Genomic DNA, 22,496 nt, shown 5'->3' on the forward strand with positions numbered 1-22,496 from the left:
AGTGTTCTTGGCTCTTTAGCTGCTCACTGTACATTTCATGCCAAAAGGCTTGCTGTTGTTTTAGATAGCAGTCTTATGCTTGTCAAACAGGTTAATTTGGTTGTGAGAAATTGCTTCTTATGGGCTTTGCTCCAGGGCCCATGAACATGAGACTATTTTGCTGAGGCTCAAACCAGCAAGCTTCCAATCACCTGGCACAGATAATTAGCCCTCAGAGCCACACACACGACCCCCAAATATAAGAAACATTCATTTTTAATACTATTTTAAGTATGGAGCATAATTTAAGAAGCCTTAAGAAAATATTTACTATTTAAACAGGATTTCTTCAATGACCGGTATACTAAGTAGAGTGATTTCCTCCCATTGTCCAAAGTCATGTTTTAGGTGGATTGGGGTCTCTCAATTGAACTGTGCCCTGGTGCACCTGACCTGTGCCCAGTCCTTTCAGGAATAAGGACTCTCACCTTCCATTGAATTACATTGATGAATTACAAATGATGACAGAAAATATGTTTACATGCACATGAAGAAAATCGAGTTACTGTGTTAGTCCGACTAAAACCGGACTTTTAAAGTGCATGTACACATGTTAGTCCGACTGAAATTGAGCTAAATTGAATTTGTCAAAGTCGGACTAAGACACCCAAACAATGCGATTGGGACTCCATTAATTCCTTCATGTATAAGTTCAATTGGACTCAAACCGGCCCAGCCGCTTTGCACATGCTCCACAGTCGCCCCCCCACAGGGCATTGACTCGGAAGTAACAAAAGAAACCGGTACACAGAAGAAGTATGGAGCATATAGCAAAGGTTGCGTTGTTGGCACACTCCAGCACCAAACGGCGGTGTCGTCTGCCTTCGGATAACACCATAGCCACAAGAAATATCCTATAAATCCTATAAATATTTTTATTATCCTATAAAAATATTTCATTTTTTTTTAAAGTACAATGTACAGCATGTATCAAATGTACAGTGCTGAAAAGCTGTCCAATTCACTGCTCAACTAAAGGGCACTTTTTCAAGAAGGTACCAAAAATACGGTACTTTAAGGTGTTTGCTTTCCACTGCCGTAAAAACTGGTACGGCACTGAATGACATCGTAATGCGAGGCAGGATATTTTGTACTGAATATGAAAAATGGCTGTAGTATATTATAGGACTTGACGACGTGCGATATTAATACCAACATCGCATGTTATGCACATCCAATTCTTACATCGCTAGTCAAGTAGATTAAGATCAGGCTTTTTCTTACCTTTAGTTCGGTACGGATATTATAGCATACATGCAGTTTAAGTCTCGCTGAAACATTTTTACTTTATCATAGGATTTTTTTTTTTTTACTGCTTATTCCTTTACACTATTCTCTAGTATATGTTTAAAATCAGTTTAAATTTTTACCTCCGCTGTTTTTGCATGAGTGCTGCATGTGTTCTCCAAGACAAATATAATAATTTTCATCCTTGCTGTTTAAATCACTCCTAGATGGGTTCATGAGAAATTTATGTTGAATTCCTTTATTTTTTCATAAATACCCCAATATTTATTACAACAAAATCACACTGCAATATTTGAAAAATTTCCAATACCGTGCTGCCATAGTATATTATACCAAATACTTAATTTCTTGCTATGCTATTCTGATCTTGTTGTATCTGTTCTTCTGACCAGATTGGAATTAAAACTTGTGTTACTTCATTTGCCCACGCATCCATTATTATAAATTTTTTTTACGTCTGTGATGTAATAGATCAACCAGAAAAAGCCTAGGATTCCGATACTCTTTATTGGGGGATGAAAACAGGATATTTAAGTGACAAATCCGACTAAAGGACTCAAGACAATTTTTCTTACCTAGAGTTGCAACCTTTATCTTTTCTGGAAATCCCAGAGCAAGACCGAGACCCTAGCAAAGCTAGCTGGTCTCATTAATAGACCCTGGAGGTACAACATTGAGATGTGAATATCAATCTATCCATCTACTTTACATTACCACATATTCAATGCAGGGTTTTTACCCAGAGGTTGTTGTAAACACCTTAACCCCAGATTGTTCAAGAGGTGCATGATAAATGGCTAACCCTGCTTTGGGGCCCCCAAACTAGCAGTAAAATACGTCAAAATACAAAAACATGGGACAGAAATGTAGGAATCACCCACTTGGCAAATGAATGTCTTGTCTGAGCTATTAATGAAAATTAACATTAAAGTTGATGAAAAAAACATGATTTTTTAGTGCAAAACTGGTCTGTCATTAAACCATTAAAATCATTAAACCGCTTACTGAATCTTTTACTAAATTTTGGGACATTAACAAGAAAAAACTAATATTGAGGGAGTTGGAGCTGCGCTCAGGCAAGATGCATTTTGGACGTAAGGAGGCAGAGTTGGGCTCTGTCTATATTTAAACCCTCCCCATACTACGTACATTGCAACCTCCTCCAGTCTGGTATAACCTTTAGAAGCCATTTATTGGCTATATAAATATACTGCATCTAAATAAAATGACTGAAATATTAGAAAATATTACTTGAATTACACAAAAGGAACTTCTGTATGACAGTCATGTGTGCAAGCATATGAGATCATAAAACAATAAGAAAAGAAACAGGAACAGATGTTATGGAAAGAGGAAGTGATCTCACCAAGCAGGTCGCAGCTGTCAAGCAGAAACGTGAATGTACCACTTAGACTTGGAGTTGCCATCTACAGCAGGGTAGCAAACACAAGCACATTCATTCAATATACAATAGTGATAAAAAAAACATTAGATTATTTAACCATGATTAACCTCCAAACACCCATTTTATATGAGTACTAGAATGGGAAATCCAATCCATGATTCTGTGGAAAACCAAAGGGGGACTTTAGATAATTCTGGCCAAGAATGAGTAAGACACGAGGATCAGCCAATTTTTTTGGGCATATCAGCAAGCAATGGTTTCAACTTTCCTTTTAATGAGGAACTTCCCGGTCCCGTTTCTGTGTAACCACTCCTGTGGAACTGAAACATGACAGCAGAGCAGACAAAACAATACACAGAACAGATGGCAGTGATAACAGCGATAGTGCTGTTGACAGCAGTTGTGGTGATAAAATGTACTTCTGGAATGTGCTATGTGGGTAAGTAAAGCGATTCTGCTGTTTTCTCTTTGGTGGGGGTTGGTAATAGGAAGATAGGTCTATACATAGTCAGAGGTCTTTATAGGTAAAACAGTCTATCCTTGTTGGTTTTTTAACCTAAAACACACATATTGTGGGGAAGGAAACCTATTGATCAGACGAGCACTGATTTGGCCGGCAATATGAGCACTTTCTTTTTTAAAAGATGACACAGCCATTTGAGATGCACCAAGGCTATACAAGGAATGTTTATTCTTCAAACAGCTAATGCATAAGGCCGCGAAACCTGCATAAAACTCAAATAGAAATTTAAAATGAATAAATCAATCAATGTATTTAAATAATACATCGTAATCATTTTTAAAATGGCAAGAGAATTTTTAATATTTTTTAAATTGTTTTCTGAAGCTCTGAAGAACTTGATTCACTGAACCATTTTTTTGGCGATGGAAGTAGTGGTGGAGGGAGAACGAATCAATACCCCGTAAAACATAATGTAAAGTTTAATTTGAAACGGTCAGAAAGGCACCAGAACATTAGCCCTGCCTCTCCAGTTCCTCATTCTGCATCACATATATTATATATATATATATATATATATATATATATATGCAAGCCTTTCTTGACATAATAATGGACCAAATCAGAGTGGAAGACACAGGTTCAACGTCTCATTTACCAGTCACTGATTTACTGTGATACTTTGGGCGCTGAGCACTTTGCAACATTTAAAACAATTTGCTCATGTTTAACTAGTGACTCCTGCCACATGTATTGATATTTAAAATGCCCATAAAATCTCATGCAGCTCTGGCCATCAGTTACTCTTACCTGTATGAATTTGTGACATTTATCTATATTGATATCCACAGTTGTCCACCACATTTCCAGTTTGTAAAAATAAATAATGCACAATTTCCCAGTGTTGTAATGTTTTTGTGTAAACAAAAGTATTTGTGCTCCATGACTATGACATGGATGAAGTAGACATCAGGTTCACACTGATCTGGCAGGCGATGCGGGAGATGTAGCTGCTGGAGATACTGTAAAATATTGTACTTTACAGGAGGACAATTTTTATTCCGACAGCTAAAGCATGAGGTCTCAGTACATTCTTATAATTAAAAAAAAAGTTCAATTCATTAATCATTTGATTTATCTAAATGTTTGTTTGGATTGATCTGTGCAGAAGTGAGCTGTCTGGTTATCAACCTGGAGCACATGGACTGTACATGGAAGCAGGACTGTCGCCTACAGCTGAACTATACCTTCCAGAGCCGGTATTCCTGTAACAGACAGACATCCTTAGCGAGGCCTTCTTAGAAAACTGTTCATTATTTCAATATCTTATCCTTACCCACTAAGGATGACAGGCAGTATTACGGTTATAACTGCAAATCTCTAACAAACTATTTTTCAGTCCATTGGAGCAACATCCATCTCTTGTAGGTTAAAAAAATCTAGGAGATTTTGGGGTAATACTCAAACAGCTAAAAAAAATAATACTTACAAGTGCGCAGTAAACTTGAAATATATTATGGGGTACAGCTGGTGACAGTGGACTGAGAAAGCAGCTTGGTTAATGTATCGATTTTTGTGAGGACACATTCAATGCCAAAATCTCACCCAATGATTTAGCCAAAAAATTCAACAACAAAGTTCTATTAACAACATTTATCTCCAAATACCACTGTTCTCAATGGAGTGTTGTACCTTGCAGGCTGGGTTCCAGACCGCCCTTCCGTGACTGCCCCCAGTACCTGCGGGAGGGTGGTTACAACGTGGGCTGCAGACTGCCATATAAAATAAACGATAAGTTTTCTTCACTGCACACCAGACTGTCTGGTGACAACAATGTCACGAAGGAACAGACCATTCAAATGAAGGAGCGGGGTAAATTCGGACCCCGTCACCCCTATTATCTGCCGCTGATTTCCCCCAATTCGCTGTACTTTCATAACCCTGCTGTAGCAGTCTCTCTGCCCCCCCCCCAATACCCCTCTTACATCACCCTCACTGCCCATCTGCCTCACTGACTGCCCAGTCTGTGTTCCTCTCTCTCTAGTGAAACTAAACCCACCGCTTAATCTCTCTGTGGTGGTGAACAGTACAAACCTGGAGCTCTGGTTATACTGGAACACCAGTACAAAAAGCACCTGTACGGAGAGTGAAGTGCGCTACAGGAAGCAGGATGATCAGTGGCATGTAAGAACCAGCAGGGCTCTAGCATAAGTGGGGCAACCATGGCTGATATATCTTCGAATTTTTCAACTGTTCAAAAAATGTGGATCTTGTTTGTGTTTTGCTCCCCTTCTCCTGCTCCTCTCAGTCTGCCATCATTCAGATGTCGGCTACATCGCACAGCATACCTTTCATCTTCCAGAATCATCAGTATGAGCTCCAAGTGAGGACCCGCGTATCGCATTTTTGTGGCGAGTCCATGTTCTGGAGCGACTGGAGCGCACCGATTTTCTACCATGTACCAGGGAAAAGAAATGCAACCGGTAAAAGGAGCTGAAAATCATGAAGGGCTCAGACGTAATAGTCAACGGAAATGTATTTAGCTTGAGTGGCTATATCGCACAATGCAGAAATATAATAGTCACTCTCTCCATTTAATCTCGTGCTTATGACACATCAGTACTTCTGCAAACGATTGTTTGCGGTATCTGTAGCATAGGGGTACCCAACTCTCAGCAGGGGACACAGGCAATCCCAAGGTTACGAACGAGATCCGTTCCGTAATAATAATAATAATAATACAATAGCAATTAAAGTAACCGTTCGTTACTATGAACCATAATATGTAACACTAATTTTTAATATAATAGGCTTTACGGCAGTTGATTTAAGTACGAGTTGTCCGTAAGTCTGACGTTCTTAACCCAGGGACTGCCTTTATATTTTTTCAGTGTTTTACAACCCCTTATATTTGACGATCTGTTCGCATCTGAAGAAAAACAGAAACGTTTAAACTTAAGAAATCGCTGATCGATCCACAGGCACAGGACTCCCTTTCCTCATTCCCCAGCCACTTCAACGGTCCGCGAGATTTTCGTGTGACGTAAACCGGTCCGCAGAAATCAAAAGGATATGAAACCCCAAACTCTACAGCAGTGTTTCTCAAACGGGCCCTCGGGGACACACAGACAGTCCACGTTTTTGCTCCCTCGCAGCTTCCAGGAGCACTGATGTGGACTGTCTGGCAGGTAGCTAGGAGGAAGCGAAAACGTGGACTCTCTGGGAGTCCCTGAAGACCGGGCTGAGAAACACTACTCCTCAGCCGGATCCCCATGCACCAGTGTGCTATCCTGATTTTTCTCCCTGTTTTGCAGCAAGAATCGCTGACCTGCACGCGCTCATCTACCTTGCCTCCGTGGGACTTGGCTGGCTCTGGCCGCAGTGGATGCTCTGATTGGCTGACAGAACGCTGTTTACCCCAGTCAGTTGCAGTGATGACGATCTGAGGAATCAATTTCTGTTAAACAGATGACGTTGAAATAAAGATTAAAACTGGAACTATCTTGGTCTACAAAAGTGACTGACAGCAATTCAAACATAGGAAGAAAAACATTGATGACATCAACATTTATTACAGTATCTGGATTTGTATGTGTGCATGTCAAGCTTTTCCTTTCCTGCCTCTGGTTGGACACAGTCTCCTCGTAGGTGGCATCCAAGATTTCTGTGTGAGCATAGCCCTTTAACTGGGCGATACGGCTGGAGTTATGACAAACAAGGCAATGTTCAAACTGACCTGCAGAGCCTGCTGAATCTGAAGGGTAGGTCTCGGCTGGGTATGTCTCCTCTAATGGCCTTGTGGTCTTTCTGGGGGATGGAGCTGTGAGAGACACCTGCACAGTCATTACATCCTTCCATAGACAAGAAGAAGATTGCTAGTGATTAAATCTAAATAACCCATTGCAGCAATACTTAATTACTCATTGTGCTACACCACACATCTCTTTACAGCACATGTACTGTACATCAGGACTGGGTGATTGTATAGGGTGCTGTTTGATTAGGGAGTGCAAAAGAGTGAGTGTAAAAAATCAGAAGAAATACCCTTGGTTGCATTCTGTGACATTACAGTTAATTACACAAATTGTAATATTCAACTACTTTTCTAGTGAAACATATTCAAACTAGCTAGTTAGCAGCCAGATACTTTGTGCTACTAAACTGTTTTTAATATAAATTAATTGACAAAATTTCATTTCTGCAGCCCTTAGGAATAGGTTGCGGGCGGGGGTGTGCTCAGCAGAATGTTGCATGGCGCCTGAACGGCCAAGGCCAGCCCTGCTGCCCACGGTCCCCAAGCATAGGGTTTGTTGTTGGCTGATGCAGGCTGTTGGATGGTGTCCACCTCTGCAGGTTAGGGATCCATGTCCAGAAGGATATGAGTTCAAATCCCTTGAACAAGACCCTTTACATCGGCAATGTTGGGAATGTTCTGGAATGTAAGGTCTTTACACCTCACTGTTTCTAGGCACACCATCCAACGCCTTTTCGTGAACTCTTCCACTTTTGCACCTTTGTGTGTTTTCCAAGCAGGAAAGGATAAGACACGTATACCATTCCTGTTTCCTGAACAGTCGTGTTACCAGTTGTGACAGTCTTTGACGCAACATTACTGTCAAACCATCCCGAAATGTCTCCAAATGACTCAAAGATGCGAACAAAGCTAGCTTACTCCAGAGAACCCATAATGCCTTGCATCGTGAGGTCATTGCCATTGTCCCAATTGCTCCAGGGACACTAGCTTACCCTGGCCTCTGACTGCGGATATGCACAAAAGCTTCTGCTACATAAATAAAGGTAATGTAAAGGTCATGCACGTTCTCGAGGCTGCTGGGACTGCAAGAGCAGTTTTAGAGGGCCTCAGTCATCACACAGGTCACGCAGATCTGAAACTCAAGCTGCGCACTGCAATCCAGAATCAAGCACGCAAGCATCTGTCTGGCAGCGTGTGGCTTTTACTGACCTCTCTGCACCGACGAGACCGGATTCATTTGTAGCTGCAGATACAAACCAGCTGCAGCATTTGCCTGAATAAAGCGAAAAACATCTCACACCCCATGTGGGCACCTCTGTGGGCACCACATTACATTAGCTGGTGTATTTAGGTCTCCCAGGACTTTGTGGGTGCTACACTTTCCAAACACAGGTAAGAAGTCAGACCCCCAGGGATGCATGGGAAGATTAAATGTAGGAAGGTTTCGTTTGCACTGTGTTCTCTTCTCCATTTGGCCCATCAAGCTCGTTTGTGGGAGAACTTAACTAATAGCTCAGAGTTGTTAAAATCTTATCTAGCTCTGATTTAAAGGAACCCAGGGTTTTAGCCTGCACTACACTAGCAGGAAGACTATTCCATACTCTAACTACACGCTGTGTAAAGAAGTGTTCTTAAATTCAGTTTAAAATGTTCTACCACTGATTTCCACCTACGGCCACGAGTTCCAGTATTTAAACTAATATTAAAGTGGCCATTTGGCTGAACAGCATCCAGACCTGTTAGAATCTTATATACTTGGATCATGTCCCCCCTTAGTCTCCTTTGCTCGAGGCTGAACAGATTCAGCTCAGCTAACCTCTCCTCATAAGACATTCCTCTAAGACCAGGAATCATTCTTGTAGCCCTACGCTGAACCTTTTCCAAGGCAGCAATGACCATTCACTCCTCTACCTGCCACTGACAGGCCCAGGTTCCTTTGCTGGTGCTGAAATGCATGGCAGATGGACCCACTTACCCTCTACAGGACACAAAACCTATATCACAATATCACAGCATGTAAACACATTATATAAAATGTACAGAATAATCAGCCGCATTAAAGATTTGTTCCTATGTAATATTAAAGGGCAATATTTTACAGCTGCCAGACAATATGAAATAAGTGTAGCAGGGAGGTAAGGAGCATGCAAAGATACAGCATGTAGCCACACGACAAGCCACCTCAGGGACGAGAACCTGAGTGCAGCCATGAGGCAGGTGATACCTCAGTATAACACGAGCCCAAACGGACCAGTGTGAGGTTTCCTGCCACCAACCACCAAGTCATTTCCTGTAAGTTGGGGGCCTTCCTTATACGGCTAGATGTAGATTAATATCATACCCAAGACGAAACAATTGCAGGTGAAGCACCTTTCTCAAGGGTCCAATAGAGCAGAATGACTCTGAGCTTTCATGGGATTTGAACCAATAACCTTCCAGTTACAAACACAGATCCCTAGCCTCAGAGCCACCACTCCATCCAGGGGGATAGAGAAAGAAAAGAAAATAAGACCACAAATAAGTGTTTAGCCAAGTTTAACACAAATAAAAATCCTCTGAAGACCCAATGACCCAATTCTTTAGCAAGGAAGTCTATGGTTAGATACAGGCACCCATCCGGCCTCATGGTGTGAGGTTTAGCAAACTTACTTTCCACTGTGTGGCAACAACACACTGAGAGCCGGGCAATCAAAACAACAGCCTGCATGCAAAACACAAAAATCTATTACATGGAACACTATCGATTTCTGTCACCTCGCATGTTTTCAGCCTGTTGGGGGCCGCTTGTTCTGAGGTGTTATTTCATCAAGTGTGGAACATTCTTTACCCAGCAGATGGCAGTGTTGAGTACTTGGCACTTTTCCAGCTGAAGATGTACAGAAACAGTAAGAAACACTTTGAAGTTGTCTCGTTGGTAGATTTGATCATAATGGCAACCACTATCCCTCACAGATGGGTTGGACTACTTTGGTACGCAAGACATCCATTTGTCTCCGTATTTCTTCAAGTCAAACCCCGTGTGGTTCCCTCTAATATTCATGCAAATGAGATGCTATATTTACCCAACCCTCCCTCTGCTAGCCACTTATTCCACACTGGGTCATGGGGAGGTCTGCACCCTTTCCCAGGCAGTATAGGGTATAGGGCAGGGGTACACACTGGGTCATGGGGAGGTCTGCACCCTTTCCCAGGCAGTATAGGGTATAGGGCAGGGGTACACACTGGGTCATGGGGAGGTCTGCACCCTTTCCCGGGCAGTATAGGGTATAGGACAGGGGTACACACTGGGTCATGGGGAGGTCTGCACCCTTTCCCAGGCAGTATAGGGTATAGGGCAGGGGTACACACTGGGTCATGGGGAGGTCTGCACCCTTTCCCAGGCAGTATAGGGTATAGGGCAGGGGTACACACTGGGTCATGGGGAGGTCTGCACCCTTTCCCAGGCAGTATAGAGTATAGGGCAGGTACACACTGGGTGGGATGCTAGTCCCACTTGCCTAGGCAAAATCACACATTCACTCACACATTATGGGCAATTTAGAGATGCCAGTTAATATACCCAAACATCTTAGGACTACAGAGAAAGCCTGTATCACATGGGGAAACCATGCAAACTCCAATGTAAATCCACAGCCCTGGAGATGTGAGGTGTCAGTGTTTCCCATCCCAGTCCTTGGGGACCCCTAGCAGTCTACGTTTTTGTTCCCTCCCAGATCCTAAGAGCACCAAATTTCTTTGTTAAAATTTTTACAGATACATTTTTTTTTTTCCAATTTTTACTCATTTCACCCACAAGGAACGGGGTTAAAGGACTCTCCTTCCAGGTAACTACTTATGTCAACATAAATCACAAAAGCATTTAACTTATGTGCTGCTTTATTGTTGGCTGGGTCAGTTCCTCAGTGCTTTTTCAAACATTGTGGCTTCCTGTCACCTACACTTAGAGTCCATTCGCTGAAACACATTTCTCTGCACACTGTTTTTTTTTTTCAATTTCTGAGGAAACCTTTGCTATCGCACCAGTATTCTTGGTAATCTGATCCCCAGAAATACACAGAGATACCATCATTCCTCGTCACTCATGACAGCTCATTCCCCACTTTATGCTGATGGACGTATTTTCTTCAAATCTCCACATTTTTTGCCATGTATCCTTACGAAATAAAACAAACCACAAGAACAATCAAAAGGAAATATTTATTGCATCAAAAAATAATTACAGGCATCGAACATCGCAAGTTTCCAGTGAACATTTCCAGTAAACCTTCTTTGTCAGTAAAGCATGCAGTGATTATTCTAAATGGTGTTTGATGTCTTTATGCACTGTAGGTCTGTGATATACAGGAATACAAAGACCCTTCTACAGTTGTTCGTAAAACTTAAGAGCAGACATACAGGTGAGGATAAGGCATTGCACAGGAAAACTTGTTTTATATAATCATTTGAACACAAAATGTCAACAAAGAAAATCTGCCCAGAGTTAAAATACACACCATAGTCCTTAGCTAGTGGATCATACATGTACCAGGAGCTGGCAAAGAAAACAACATAATAAAATAATAAAAATTAAAAAAGCGGTACTAAAATGTCGGGGGGAAAAAATAAGAAGAAATAAAATTTGTTGCCAGATAGAGGAAAGCTGAGAAGATCCTTTAAACTAGGCCTGGCGGTAGATTCTCAGGAACAGGGGGTGACACTGACAGAGAGGGCACCATCGAAGGGCGCTCTGATTGGTCGGTCTGAACAGAGACCCAGCCAGTAGCATCCGAGAAGGCGGGGCACTCACGCACAAGACAGGCAGGCTCAGAGTAGTTAGGCTGGAAACCTTCCTTAAACTCCTTGGAGATGTGCAGCCACTCCTGTGAGGGGTGTAGATGGGCAGTCAGAGTCAGGACAAGGCTGAACAGTGCAGGTATTTGATTTTAAGCACCACTATGAAGGGGATTTATGCCACAGAAATGCAAAGCAACGTTTGATCTTGAAAATGACACTTTTATATAGGAATAACACCAGGATCATAAAACAGCCTGAGACCATGTTGACGACAATTCAATGTATGTGTATATAGACAGTCCCTGGGTTACGAATGAGATCCAGCACCCAAGTCTGTTTTTATGTTGAATTTGTAGCTATGTCAAATCAATAATAATACAGTACATAGTAATAATAACAATTATTACACAGTACTAATTAAAAAGTAATAAAAAATAACTACATACGGTACTGTATTCCTCGAGCCAATGAACCGTTTTTCACGAGCTTGACAAAGTAGTGCGTACATTTGTTATTACTGTATTTAACTCAAATTTTGAATATAATAGGTTATATGGCAGTCTCTTCGTAAGTACGAGTTGTCCATAAGCCGGGAACCGCTCCTATACAGTATGTGTATGAATATGTGTGTAATATACACACACACACACACACACACACACAGACACACACACACACTCACACGCACACGCACACACACACACACACACACACGTTAGCATGCGTGAGTTAGCAGGCAGCGTGTGGCCCAGTGGGCTAATCCTGTGTGCCTGTAATCAGAAGGTCGCCGGTTTAAACCCAGCCTCAGCATTTCTGCGGGTCCTTGAGCAAGGCCCTTAACCCCTCAGCTCCCTGGGTGCCGCTACGGGTGGTTGCCCTTTGCGGGCAGCTTTCTTACTTACAAAGAGCAAGTTGAAGTAAGCGTAAAAACAATTTCCCCACGGAGATTAATAAAGTGACGATTATTATTACATCTTCGTGGGGACCATCCATTCATTTCTATGGGGAAAAACCCAAACCCCAACAATGACAACCTCAAACCCTATGCAGCCCAAAACTTAACCATAAGTAAGCAACCAAAATACAGTTCCTCTGAACTCAAAACTGCCTCTAACTGGACGTTGCACTATGATGCACCATTCTCTCCAAATTCTAGATAAGTATTGACTGGAACGTAAACAGGTGACTAGAGCCACTACATCTGTCACCAACAATCATACCACAATGAATATCACTTAGATCAGGTGTCTTAGCTGTTGTAATACTCAGCCACACAGTAACTGAATCTTTCAGTCCTGTCTGCATATTACTTCCTATTAAAGTGGCTACTTATAGCACCCACACTCTTCGGTTCCTGTTTTCGAGCGTTGTTGCACATTTTACTCAATGCATATAATTGTGATGAACAATCAGGCTAGCCATGCTCAATATAATCCACATTCATAATTGACTACCTTCAACTCTTGCCATAAGAATGAAATTTACAGCATTCAAGTCACGTTATGCCTCAGTCAAATGACACTTCTCCATGTCTAAGATTCTGGTAAAGCTTTGGGTTCCAACAATGGGAAAAGCAGTGGGCAACGGTGAATCTTTTCCAGGTGAGGTTGCACTGCCAAGAAACTCTTCCAGCTCAACATGCAAGATCAACCAGGAAATCAGAAACTACAACAGCACTCAACAACAGTGTGGGATCCACAGTGATTTCTCGCGTACTCTGAAGTGGATGTTCATGATTTTCATGACAGTGGGCACAAACAGGATACGGGACGGAATGCGGGATGGAAAACTGCTTAGTAAGAGAGTAAATATTCCCCAAACCCAAAAGATGGCATTTCATATGAAGAACCTGCCAAGCAAGATGGTGGCACTCAGAGATTTGGAATTCTTTGCTTCATCTGAACCAGAAAGACTTTGAAGGAACACATGAATTCCACTCTTTGCCTGAGAAATCTACAGGTAATTGTCAGACTGCCCATCAGTAAGCTAAAACACAGCTAGACAGAGATCCAAGGGTTCTCCATGGTGGAGTCCACAGTACTATGTCAACCTGAACAACAGCTCCAGGAAGCACTGGCCGCTGATGTGTTGGGTGACATTAAGAAATATGTGGTGATTCATTCACTTAGATTCGATTTTGCTTGAAGATCTGATAACGTGTGTCACAGACATGCAGATCGTCAGACAGGAGACTCATAATTTCCTGCAGTAATATATTCATGCAGCATGGCCTCTGTTTGCTGCCCCGATACTGAAATATTATCCTAACTGCAGTAAACAGGGCTAATTCTATAGGAGGTAAAATTGTATCATGATTTTTTGTACTATATGAAAAAACAGCTTATCTTAGTCGGCATTCAGAGCACCAACCCTGCAGTTATGGGGCAACAGTGCTACCCAGTGAAGCACCATGCCAACCAGAGATGTACAGAGATGAAGCAAGGGGGTCACATGGCGGTAGAGAAAGCCCTGGACAAAATAGCTACCTCAACGTTTCCATTGCAGGTTTTGAAGAGGTCCTCCAAGTTCTTGCCAGGGTTGGGAACAACAGGAACAAAGATAATTCTAATTCTGGGAAACAGAGATGATACAACAGCTTAGGTGAGTTGGCTCACAGACTCAATTGTGATTGAGTATCATCTTTCTACTTGGTTCCATCATACACTGCAAACACACACTCACGGCACACGTCTGCCTGTTCCTGAATAACCCACCTTTCTCCATGAGTAAAGTAGATCACAACCATCACCACCATGATGATGCCCAGAACCAATACAGGTATGAGTGAGTAGAAAGTCTTCAAGGGGACAGGGGTGACAGCTGTGAAAGTAAGGTTGGGGGAGGCAAATACAATGAAAACCATGTCAATGATGCTTCTTTCCAATTCCAATGGGGATCTGCTTGATATCTATGGCGGAAAGTGATGATGCACCACAGACTCCCTCAAGGAACAGTGTTTGTAACGGAGTGAAAGCTGGTGTATTCACAATCCAGAAGCTGACTGTTGAAAAAGCTTCTGAACAACCTTTTACTGTAAAGATGTTCAAATCCAGGCGATATAACTGACAGCGAAGCCCCTCCCCGAAATCAGTAAATATGCCGTCTCCACGGAAACAATGGCCTGCTGCCTGCATCTGCACCGCTGCTGTACCTGTTGTGTTGCCCCAGAAGATCGGCACACTCCAGTCGCTCCAGAACTTGGACTGGCCACATGAATATGATACCCGGACCCTCACTTGGAGCTCATACTGATGCTTCAGGGAAATCTGAGGCAAGCTGTACGATGAAGCCGACGTCGAAGTCAAAACAGACTGAGAGGAGAAGGTGAGAGGCAAAAAAACATAAATTATTTTTGATATCTCAGCCATGGTTGCTCCCCTTATGCTAGAGCCCTGCTGGTTCTTACACGCCACTGATCATCCTGCTTCCTGTAGCGCACTTCACTCTCCGTACAGGTGCTTTTTGTACTGGTGTTCCAGTATAACCAGAGCTCCAGGTTTGTACTGTTCACCACCACAGAGAGATTAAGCGGTGGTTTTAGTTTCACTAGAGAGAGAGGAACACAGACTGGGCAGTCAGTGAGGCAGATGGGCAGTGAGGGTGATGTAAGAGGGGTATTGGGGGGGGGGGGGCAGAGAGACTGCTACAGCAGGGTTATGAAAGTACAGCGAATTGGGGGAAATCAGCGGCAGATAATAGGGGCGACGGGGTCTGACTTTACCCCGCTCCTTCATTTCAGTGGTCTGTTCCTTCATGACATTGTTGTCACCAGACAGTCTGGTGTGCAGTGGAGAAAACTTATCGTTTATTTCATGTGGCAGTCTGCAGCCCACGTTGTAACCACCCTCCCGCAGGTACTGGGGGCAGTCACGGAAGGGCAGTCTGGAACCCAGCCTGCAAGGTACAACACTCCATTGAGAACAGGCGTTTTTTGGCTTTTAAAATCAAATTCTCTCAGCTGTCAGATAATCGTGCACAGAAAAACACATGTGCATAAACACACATTGACACAAACAGCAAACTATATTATATATAAATAAAGCTAAGATTTTCATTTTTTTCACATTTAAATTATATAAAAGATATTTGGCCCGATTTTTCTGGCCCATATTATAAGCGAGACCTGAGACTTTGTTATAGTCATTGTCATAACTTTTAGTTTATCGTAAGACTTTTTAACTTCTTGACTTTATTCTTAATTCTATTTTTGATTTGCACAGTCTAAGGGTCATTCAGGGTACATTTCACTACATGTTGTACTTGTATAACTATGTATGTGACAAATAAAGAATATTGAATTTCCAGATTTCAGAGGTCACCTGCTCTGGAAGGTGAAATTGAGCTCTGGGTTGCTCCCACGGTCCCACGTGCAGTCTGTGTGCTCAAGGTTGACGATGAGACAGCTCACATCTGCAAAGATCAGTATTGGTCAGTCTCTGGCAAATATTCTCAAATAAGCAAGTAAAGCTAATTTCCACCACTTCTTACTGCGGACAGACTAGAATGTAGAGCAGAATCCCTATTGGTCAACCCAAAAATAAACAAACAAACACACATGTAATACAAATAGGGCTGCAACGACTAATCGACTAAATCGATTATTAAAATAGTTGGCAACTAATTTAATAATCGATTAGTTGGTTCTACGTTATTGTACACATAAGTATACAGTGGCTGCCCCCTAATTTGGGAGCAGTAAGCTAACCAAAGCCGCGGTGGCAGTAAAGCACCATTAAGCTGGATGCCGACCGCCATAAAAGAAAAAGGGTACAAGAACCAATGACGTGCCTTGACTAACTTACGTGATGAATTCTGGAAGAATTGAAAAAAAAACGTTTGAAAAATGTCGGAGGCGGACACAGCAGTCTTGTTTTAATTCTGCCAGAAACAGTAGTATTTGACGGTAATTCGCTGAAATTAGGTCGGAGAGACACTGATGTATTATGTGATGTTGTTGAGTTTTTTGGATTATTTTATCTAATTATTCGGATTAATTAACGCAAATCCTTCATTCAGTGGTCTAGTGGAGGGTAAATGCACATAAACGCCGTTTACGCACCTTTTAAATTTAGAAAACATTGTTTACTCACCTTCTTTGAGATCACTAATGTTAATGTGCATATAGTTTACCCACTTTTACCTTCTTGTTACCACTACATAACTGCTTCATTTCTCCATAATAAAAATTTATAGTAATATCAAATGTTGTAGTAGGCTACTCAAAACCGGTTTTTGAAGGTCTCGATTTTGTCATTGAATCAGTAGTATTTGTACTCGTTCTTGTCATGGACTCGGGATTTTATTTCGAGACCAGCCGAGACCACAACTCCGAAAATATTCTTATTAATGAGCCGTTTAGTGTCGGATTGGATAACTTCTCACTTCAAGTGCATCCTATGACGTTACTGCCGACCGCGTTACCCACCCCGCCCCTTCACTCACACATGCGTGTGCACATGAACACCTGTGAAATCGTGGTTGTCTGGGAAAGATGTCAACACAATCGGCTATTATCAACCACATAATATACCACAAAGTGTTTACCCTACCATTCTACTGGGGTGGCAAGTTAATTTTATTTAATTTTATTTTATATTAATCACAGCCAGATATAGCCAGATCACAACAGAAGTCATTTAAGGCTACCTTTCCTATAGAACAGGTGTATTGGCCAGTTTCCCAGTCAAGGATTAAGCCTAAACCTAGACTAGCTTTGAGTTTCAATGGTGAATCTCCATTGATACTGCAATTTAGTCCAAGACTAGGCTTAATCCTTGTTTGGGAAACTGGCCCTTTATCTTTTATCTTTAGATAATGACTTTAATCTCAGAATTCTGACTTCAATCTCCGAATTCTGAATTTAGAAAAAAAGTCAGAATTCTGAGATTAAAGTCAGAATTCTGAGAAAAAAGTCAGAATTCAAATAATATTTTCATGGTGGCCCTAATCCTCTTCCGTACTCTCCCCCGTTACATATGTGTATCAACATTAAATAACATTAGAGAATTATTTAATAATATTCTTAGCAGCAGCAGCGGTAGTCTGTCAAAAAAAATATTTTGTGTTTTTCATTACATTGATTCAGCTGCGACATAATTATTTTTTGTACTCTTAATGTACATTTATTTTTTTATTTGAGTTTCTGGAAACAACCTTTGTACAAAGACAGTTCAGGTTATTAAAAAATGCTGGAAATCGAATTGGTCCCCCACCCCCTTAATAATTGATTAATCGAAAAAGAAAAGGAAAAAAAATCGACAAATTAAGCGATTATCAAAATAATCGTTAGTTGCAGCCCTAAATACAAATTTTCACCAGAATCTTTTTTCCCCTCCCACGTCCTGCTGTCATGTCGGTCTGTCTGATACTTTAAACTTGCAATGGAAATTAAAAATAAATTCATCCTCCATAGAGGCAGGGTGGTGGAGGGAGCATAAACAAACAAACCAAAAAATAAATACTTCAATGCTCCCATCCTAAAAGAGTCCACTGACTGCTACATCGTTACAAACTCCTCACCATTACTTTTTCTGTAGCTGCTATCAGACAAACGAAACAGTCCAGCAGATGATGGCCGAGGGCCCATGGGTGGGGGTCCTCTAAGCACAGAGAGCCCCCTGTCATGTGCTGCCACAGTGACGGAAATCAAATTGCAAACTAGGAGTTACTTAGTATCAGCGCTAATCGAAGTTCATGCCAAGGGTGAGCTTCATCAGCAGCTCTACATGGATTGATCAGCACCGCTCAGTATTACTGGTAGACAACTGTCACATGCAAATCATTCTTCCCATTACAGACTCTATGCTGACACCCACGGCTTTAAACATCAGGTTACCGCCCGACGCTAAACATACGGAAATTCCCCTGGCACTGCCGTTCTGTGTTTGGCATTGTGACTTGAGTTTATGATAAAATTAATCAGATTCAAACACACTGACATTTAATATGACCTGTACATTTCTTCGGCACATCTATACGACACTAATACACTACTAATGGCTACCTTGTCTCCTTAATTTATGAAAAATAATTTTACCATAATTGAGCACCATGACATTCATTAAACGTCACTCGATAAAAAGTGAAACTGATGCAGTAATTCGGCTAAGGAATAACCCAGATATGAGAACCAGCGATTAATGCTCTGCTGATTTCAGCGCGGCGGTTCACAGGAAACGGCCCTTCGAGGTACAAAATGAACTGTGCATGAGTACAAACCACAGCTCAAAAAGTTAAGCTCTAATGGCTACTGGAACATCGCGAGCGGATCACAGCAGTGCGATGGTTGGCGTTAATACATTTTCTATTAGGAAAGATTTTTACATGACCAAACACACTCAGAACGAGGTGTTTCAGCTACGGGCTTCATCAGGATGAGCGCTGAACCTGGGAAAGTCAACTTGTGTGTTTGAGAAACGTTCCACTCACTTGTCGAAAGGGACAACCTGTGAAAGACAAAACATCTGTGCTGATGAAAAGAACGTACCTGGAATGAAGGCAGAGCCAAGTCCCAGGCCGGAGAACAAGAGGAGGAAAAGAAACATCATTAGGATTATCTGCCTGAGTAACAATAATAACGCAATGACATCCACATGCGGGTTAGTGCTGCGTTCTGCTCTCCATGCACCCCTCTTACAGGATGCAGGAAATGCGTCACTGCAAAAGTACCTCACTCGCTCCAAGCTGCAAAGGCCACTGCAACTCGCTTCTTCCTGCATTGAGTTTCAGTGCACAGCGATAATACAAAAAAATGTAAAAACAAATATGGCTGTGGGTGTCTGTTTTGGGATGATGTGAGGGGGATATAGGGCTCTCGAAGGAACAAACAGGCACACTTAGGTTTGCTACTACAACACTTTATGACAAGTAATCCGAAATAACCTTGCATTAAAATCAATTTTCAATTCTTTTATTGTCATGTGTATGAGTACCGTGTACAATGAAATGCTTGCTTGCATGTGCTCCTGCAGACAGTGAAAATAGACAACAAGACGGATAGACAACAGGACGACAAGTGAATGTAATGATAAAGTGAATTATAAATACGTAAATAAATGAATAAGACCAGAATCCCAGGAATAAATAGAGACAGAGACAGAAATATATGTGTGGGTAGCAGTGGAGGTGACACAAGGTTACTGATTGTTCATGAGTCTGATTGCAGTTGGGTAGAAACTGTTCCTGAACCTGGAGGTGAGCGTCCGAATGGACTTTAGTCACTTCCCAGATGGGAGGAGGGTGGAAAGTGACACGGCCTGATACGGTTCACTTCCCTGAGACAGCGTGTAGTGTGGATGTCGCGGATCACAGGGAGCTGTGTGCCTGTGATCTTCTGTGCTGAGTTCACCACACGGTGCAGAGCTCTGTTGTCCTGAACTGAGCAGTTTCTGTACCAGGATGTGATGCATCCTGTCAGGATGGATTCCACAGTACACCTGTAGAATCTGCACAGGGTTGTGGGGGACATCTGGGCTTTCTTCAGTCTCCTGAGGAAGTAGAGGCGTTGTTGTGCTCTCTTGACTATCGCCACAGCGTGACTTGACCATTTGAGGTCATCAGTGAGGGTGACTCCGAGGAACCTAAACCTGCTCCACAGCCTCACCTCCGATGTAGATGGGGCGGTGCTCTGTTGCCTGTTTGCTGAAATCCACAATCATCTCCTTAGTTTTGTTGACGTTGAGGGAGAGGTTGTTGTCCTGACACCATTCATCCAGGAGTCTGACCTCCTCCCTATAGGCCGTCTCATCGTCTTCGGCGGTATTGTCAGCAAACTGAAGGATGGTGTTGGAGCTGTACTTCGCTACACAGTCATGGGTGTAGAGAGAGTGAAGCAGGGGGCTCAGCACACTGCCCTGCGGGGTGCCAGTGCTGATGGTGATGATGGAGGAGGTTTTTCCACCAATACGCACTGGCTGAGGTCTGTCGGTGAGGTAATCCAGTACCCAGTTGCACAGTGAAGAGCTAAGCCCCAGATTCAGGAGTTTAGTGATGAGCTCGGATGGAATGACAGTGTTAAATGCGGAGCTGTAGTCCACAAACAGCAGACTGGCATAACAGGTCATGTTTTCCAGATGGGACAGGGTGGTGTGGAGTGTTATGGAGATGGCATCCTCCGTGGACCTGTTGCTACGATAAGCAAACTGGAAGGGGTCCGGACTGTCAGGGATGATGTCCTTGATGTGTTCTAGCACCAGCCTCTCGAAGCACTTCATGGCTATGGGAGTAAGTGCTACTGGGCGGTAATCATTAAGGCAGTCTATTTTATTTTTCTTAGGGACAGGGATGATGGCTGTGTGCTTGAAGCAGGTGGGGACAGATGAGACTCTCAGAGATGCATTAAAAATATCCGTAAAGACAACAGCTAGCTGGTCGCAACATGTTTTTAAAATGCGATCTGAAACTCCGTCTGGGCCGGGAGCTTTACGGATGTTGAGTCGGGAAAAAGTCCTCCTCACGTCATCCTCGGAGAGCCTCAGGCTGGAGTCTTGCGGCGCTGCGGGGGGGGCGCACGGGCTTGTCCATGTTAGCGAGCTCAAAGCGAGCGAAAAACACGTTCAACTCGCCCGGGAGTGAAGCGGCGGTAGTTGTGGCCGCGTGTCCGGGGTTTGTAGTCCGTGATATCAATACCAAAATATTGGATCAAAGGCAATGCAAAATAATCCCGTATCACAAGTGATATCCAATAATATTATACACTCACCTAAAGGATTATTAGGAACACCTGTTCAATTTCTCATTAATGCAATTATCTAATCAACCAATCACATGGCAGTTGCTTCAATGCATTTAGGGGTGTGGTCCTGGTCAAGACAATCTCCTGAACTCCAAACTGAATGTCAGAATGGGAAAGAAAGGTGATTTAAGCAATTTTGAGCGTGGCATGGTTGTTGGTGCCAGACGGGCCGGTCTGAGTATTTCACACACAACCATTTCTAGGGTTTACAAAGAATGGTGTGCAAAGGGAAAAACATCCAGTATGCGGCAGTCCTGTGGGCGAAAATGCCTTGTTGATGCTAGAGGTCAGAGGAGAATGGGCCGACTGATTCAAGCTGATAGAAGAGCAACTTTGACTGAAATAACCACTCGTTACAACCGAGGTATGCAGCAAAGCATTTGTGAAGCCACAACATGCACAACCTTGAGGTGGATGGGCTACAACAGCAGAAGACCCCACCTGGTACCACTCATCTCCACTACAAATAGGAAAAAGAGGCTACAATTTGCACGAGCTCATCAAAATTGGACAGTTGAAGACTGGAAAAATGTTGCCTGGTCTGATGAGTCTCGATTTCTGTTGAGACATTCAAATGGTAGAGTCAGAATCTGGCGTAAACAGAATGAGAACATGGATCCATCATGCCTTGTTACCACTGTGCAGGCTGGTGGTGGTGGTGAAATGGTGTGGGGGATGTTTTCTTGGCACACTTTAGGCCCCTTAGTGCCAATTGGGCATCGTTTAAATGCCACGGCCTACCTGAGCATTGTTTCTGACCATGTCCATCGATCCTTTATGACCACCATGTACCCATCCTCTGATGGCTACTTCCAGCAGGATAATGCACCATGTCACAAAGCTCGAATCATTTCAAATTGGTTTCTTGAACATGACAATGAGTTCACTGTACTAAAATGGCCCCCACAGTCACCAGATCTCAACCCAATAGAGCATCTTTGGGATGTGGTGGAACGGGAGCTTTGTGCCCTGGATGTGCATCCCACAAATCTCCATCAACTGCAAGATGCTATCCTATCAATATGGGCCAACATTTCTAAAGAATGCTTTCAGCACCTTGTTGAATCAATGCCACGTAGAATTA

General features: G+C 42.6%; 2 protein-coding genes across 2 annotated transcripts; one reads left to right on the plus strand and one right to left on the minus strand.

The window, feature by feature from the left end:
• The first annotated feature begins 3,001 nt into the window (after positions 1-3,001).
• On the plus strand, positions 3,002-6,653 carry LOC111836422 (cytokine receptor common subunit gamma-like). The gene is made up of 6 exons (XM_023797683.2): positions 3,002-3,131; positions 4,321-4,411; positions 4,852-5,024; positions 5,197-5,336; positions 5,461-5,635; positions 6,467-6,653. The coding sequence occupies exons 1-6, from the start codon at positions 3,020-3,022 to the stop codon at positions 6,544-6,546; spliced, it is 771 nt and encodes a 256-aa protein (XP_023653451.2). The 5' UTR covers positions 3,002-3,019; the 3' UTR covers positions 6,547-6,653.
• Positions 6,654-11,084: 4,431 nt separating this feature from the next.
• Positions 11,085-19,326, minus strand: il2rgb (interleukin 2 receptor, gamma b). Its single transcript, XM_023797448.2, has 8 exons — positions 19,166-19,326; positions 15,999-16,089; positions 15,401-15,573; positions 15,086-15,225; positions 14,831-14,990; positions 14,394-14,499; positions 14,166-14,250; positions 11,085-11,765 (listed from the first exon to the last, which is right to left on the minus strand). The coding sequence occupies exons 1-8, from the start codon at positions 19,224-19,226 to the stop codon at positions 11,559-11,561; spliced, it is 1,023 nt and encodes a 340-aa protein (XP_023653216.2). The 5' UTR covers positions 19,227-19,326; the 3' UTR covers positions 11,085-11,558.
• Positions 19,327-22,496: the final 3,170 nt, after the last annotated feature.

Source organism: Paramormyrops kingsleyae, chromosome 10 (assembly GCF_048594095.1).
Source record: "Paramormyrops kingsleyae isolate MSU_618 chromosome 10, PKINGS_0.4, whole genome shotgun sequence".
Lineage (NCBI taxonomy): Eukaryota > Metazoa > Chordata > Actinopteri > Osteoglossiformes > Mormyridae > Paramormyrops > Paramormyrops kingsleyae.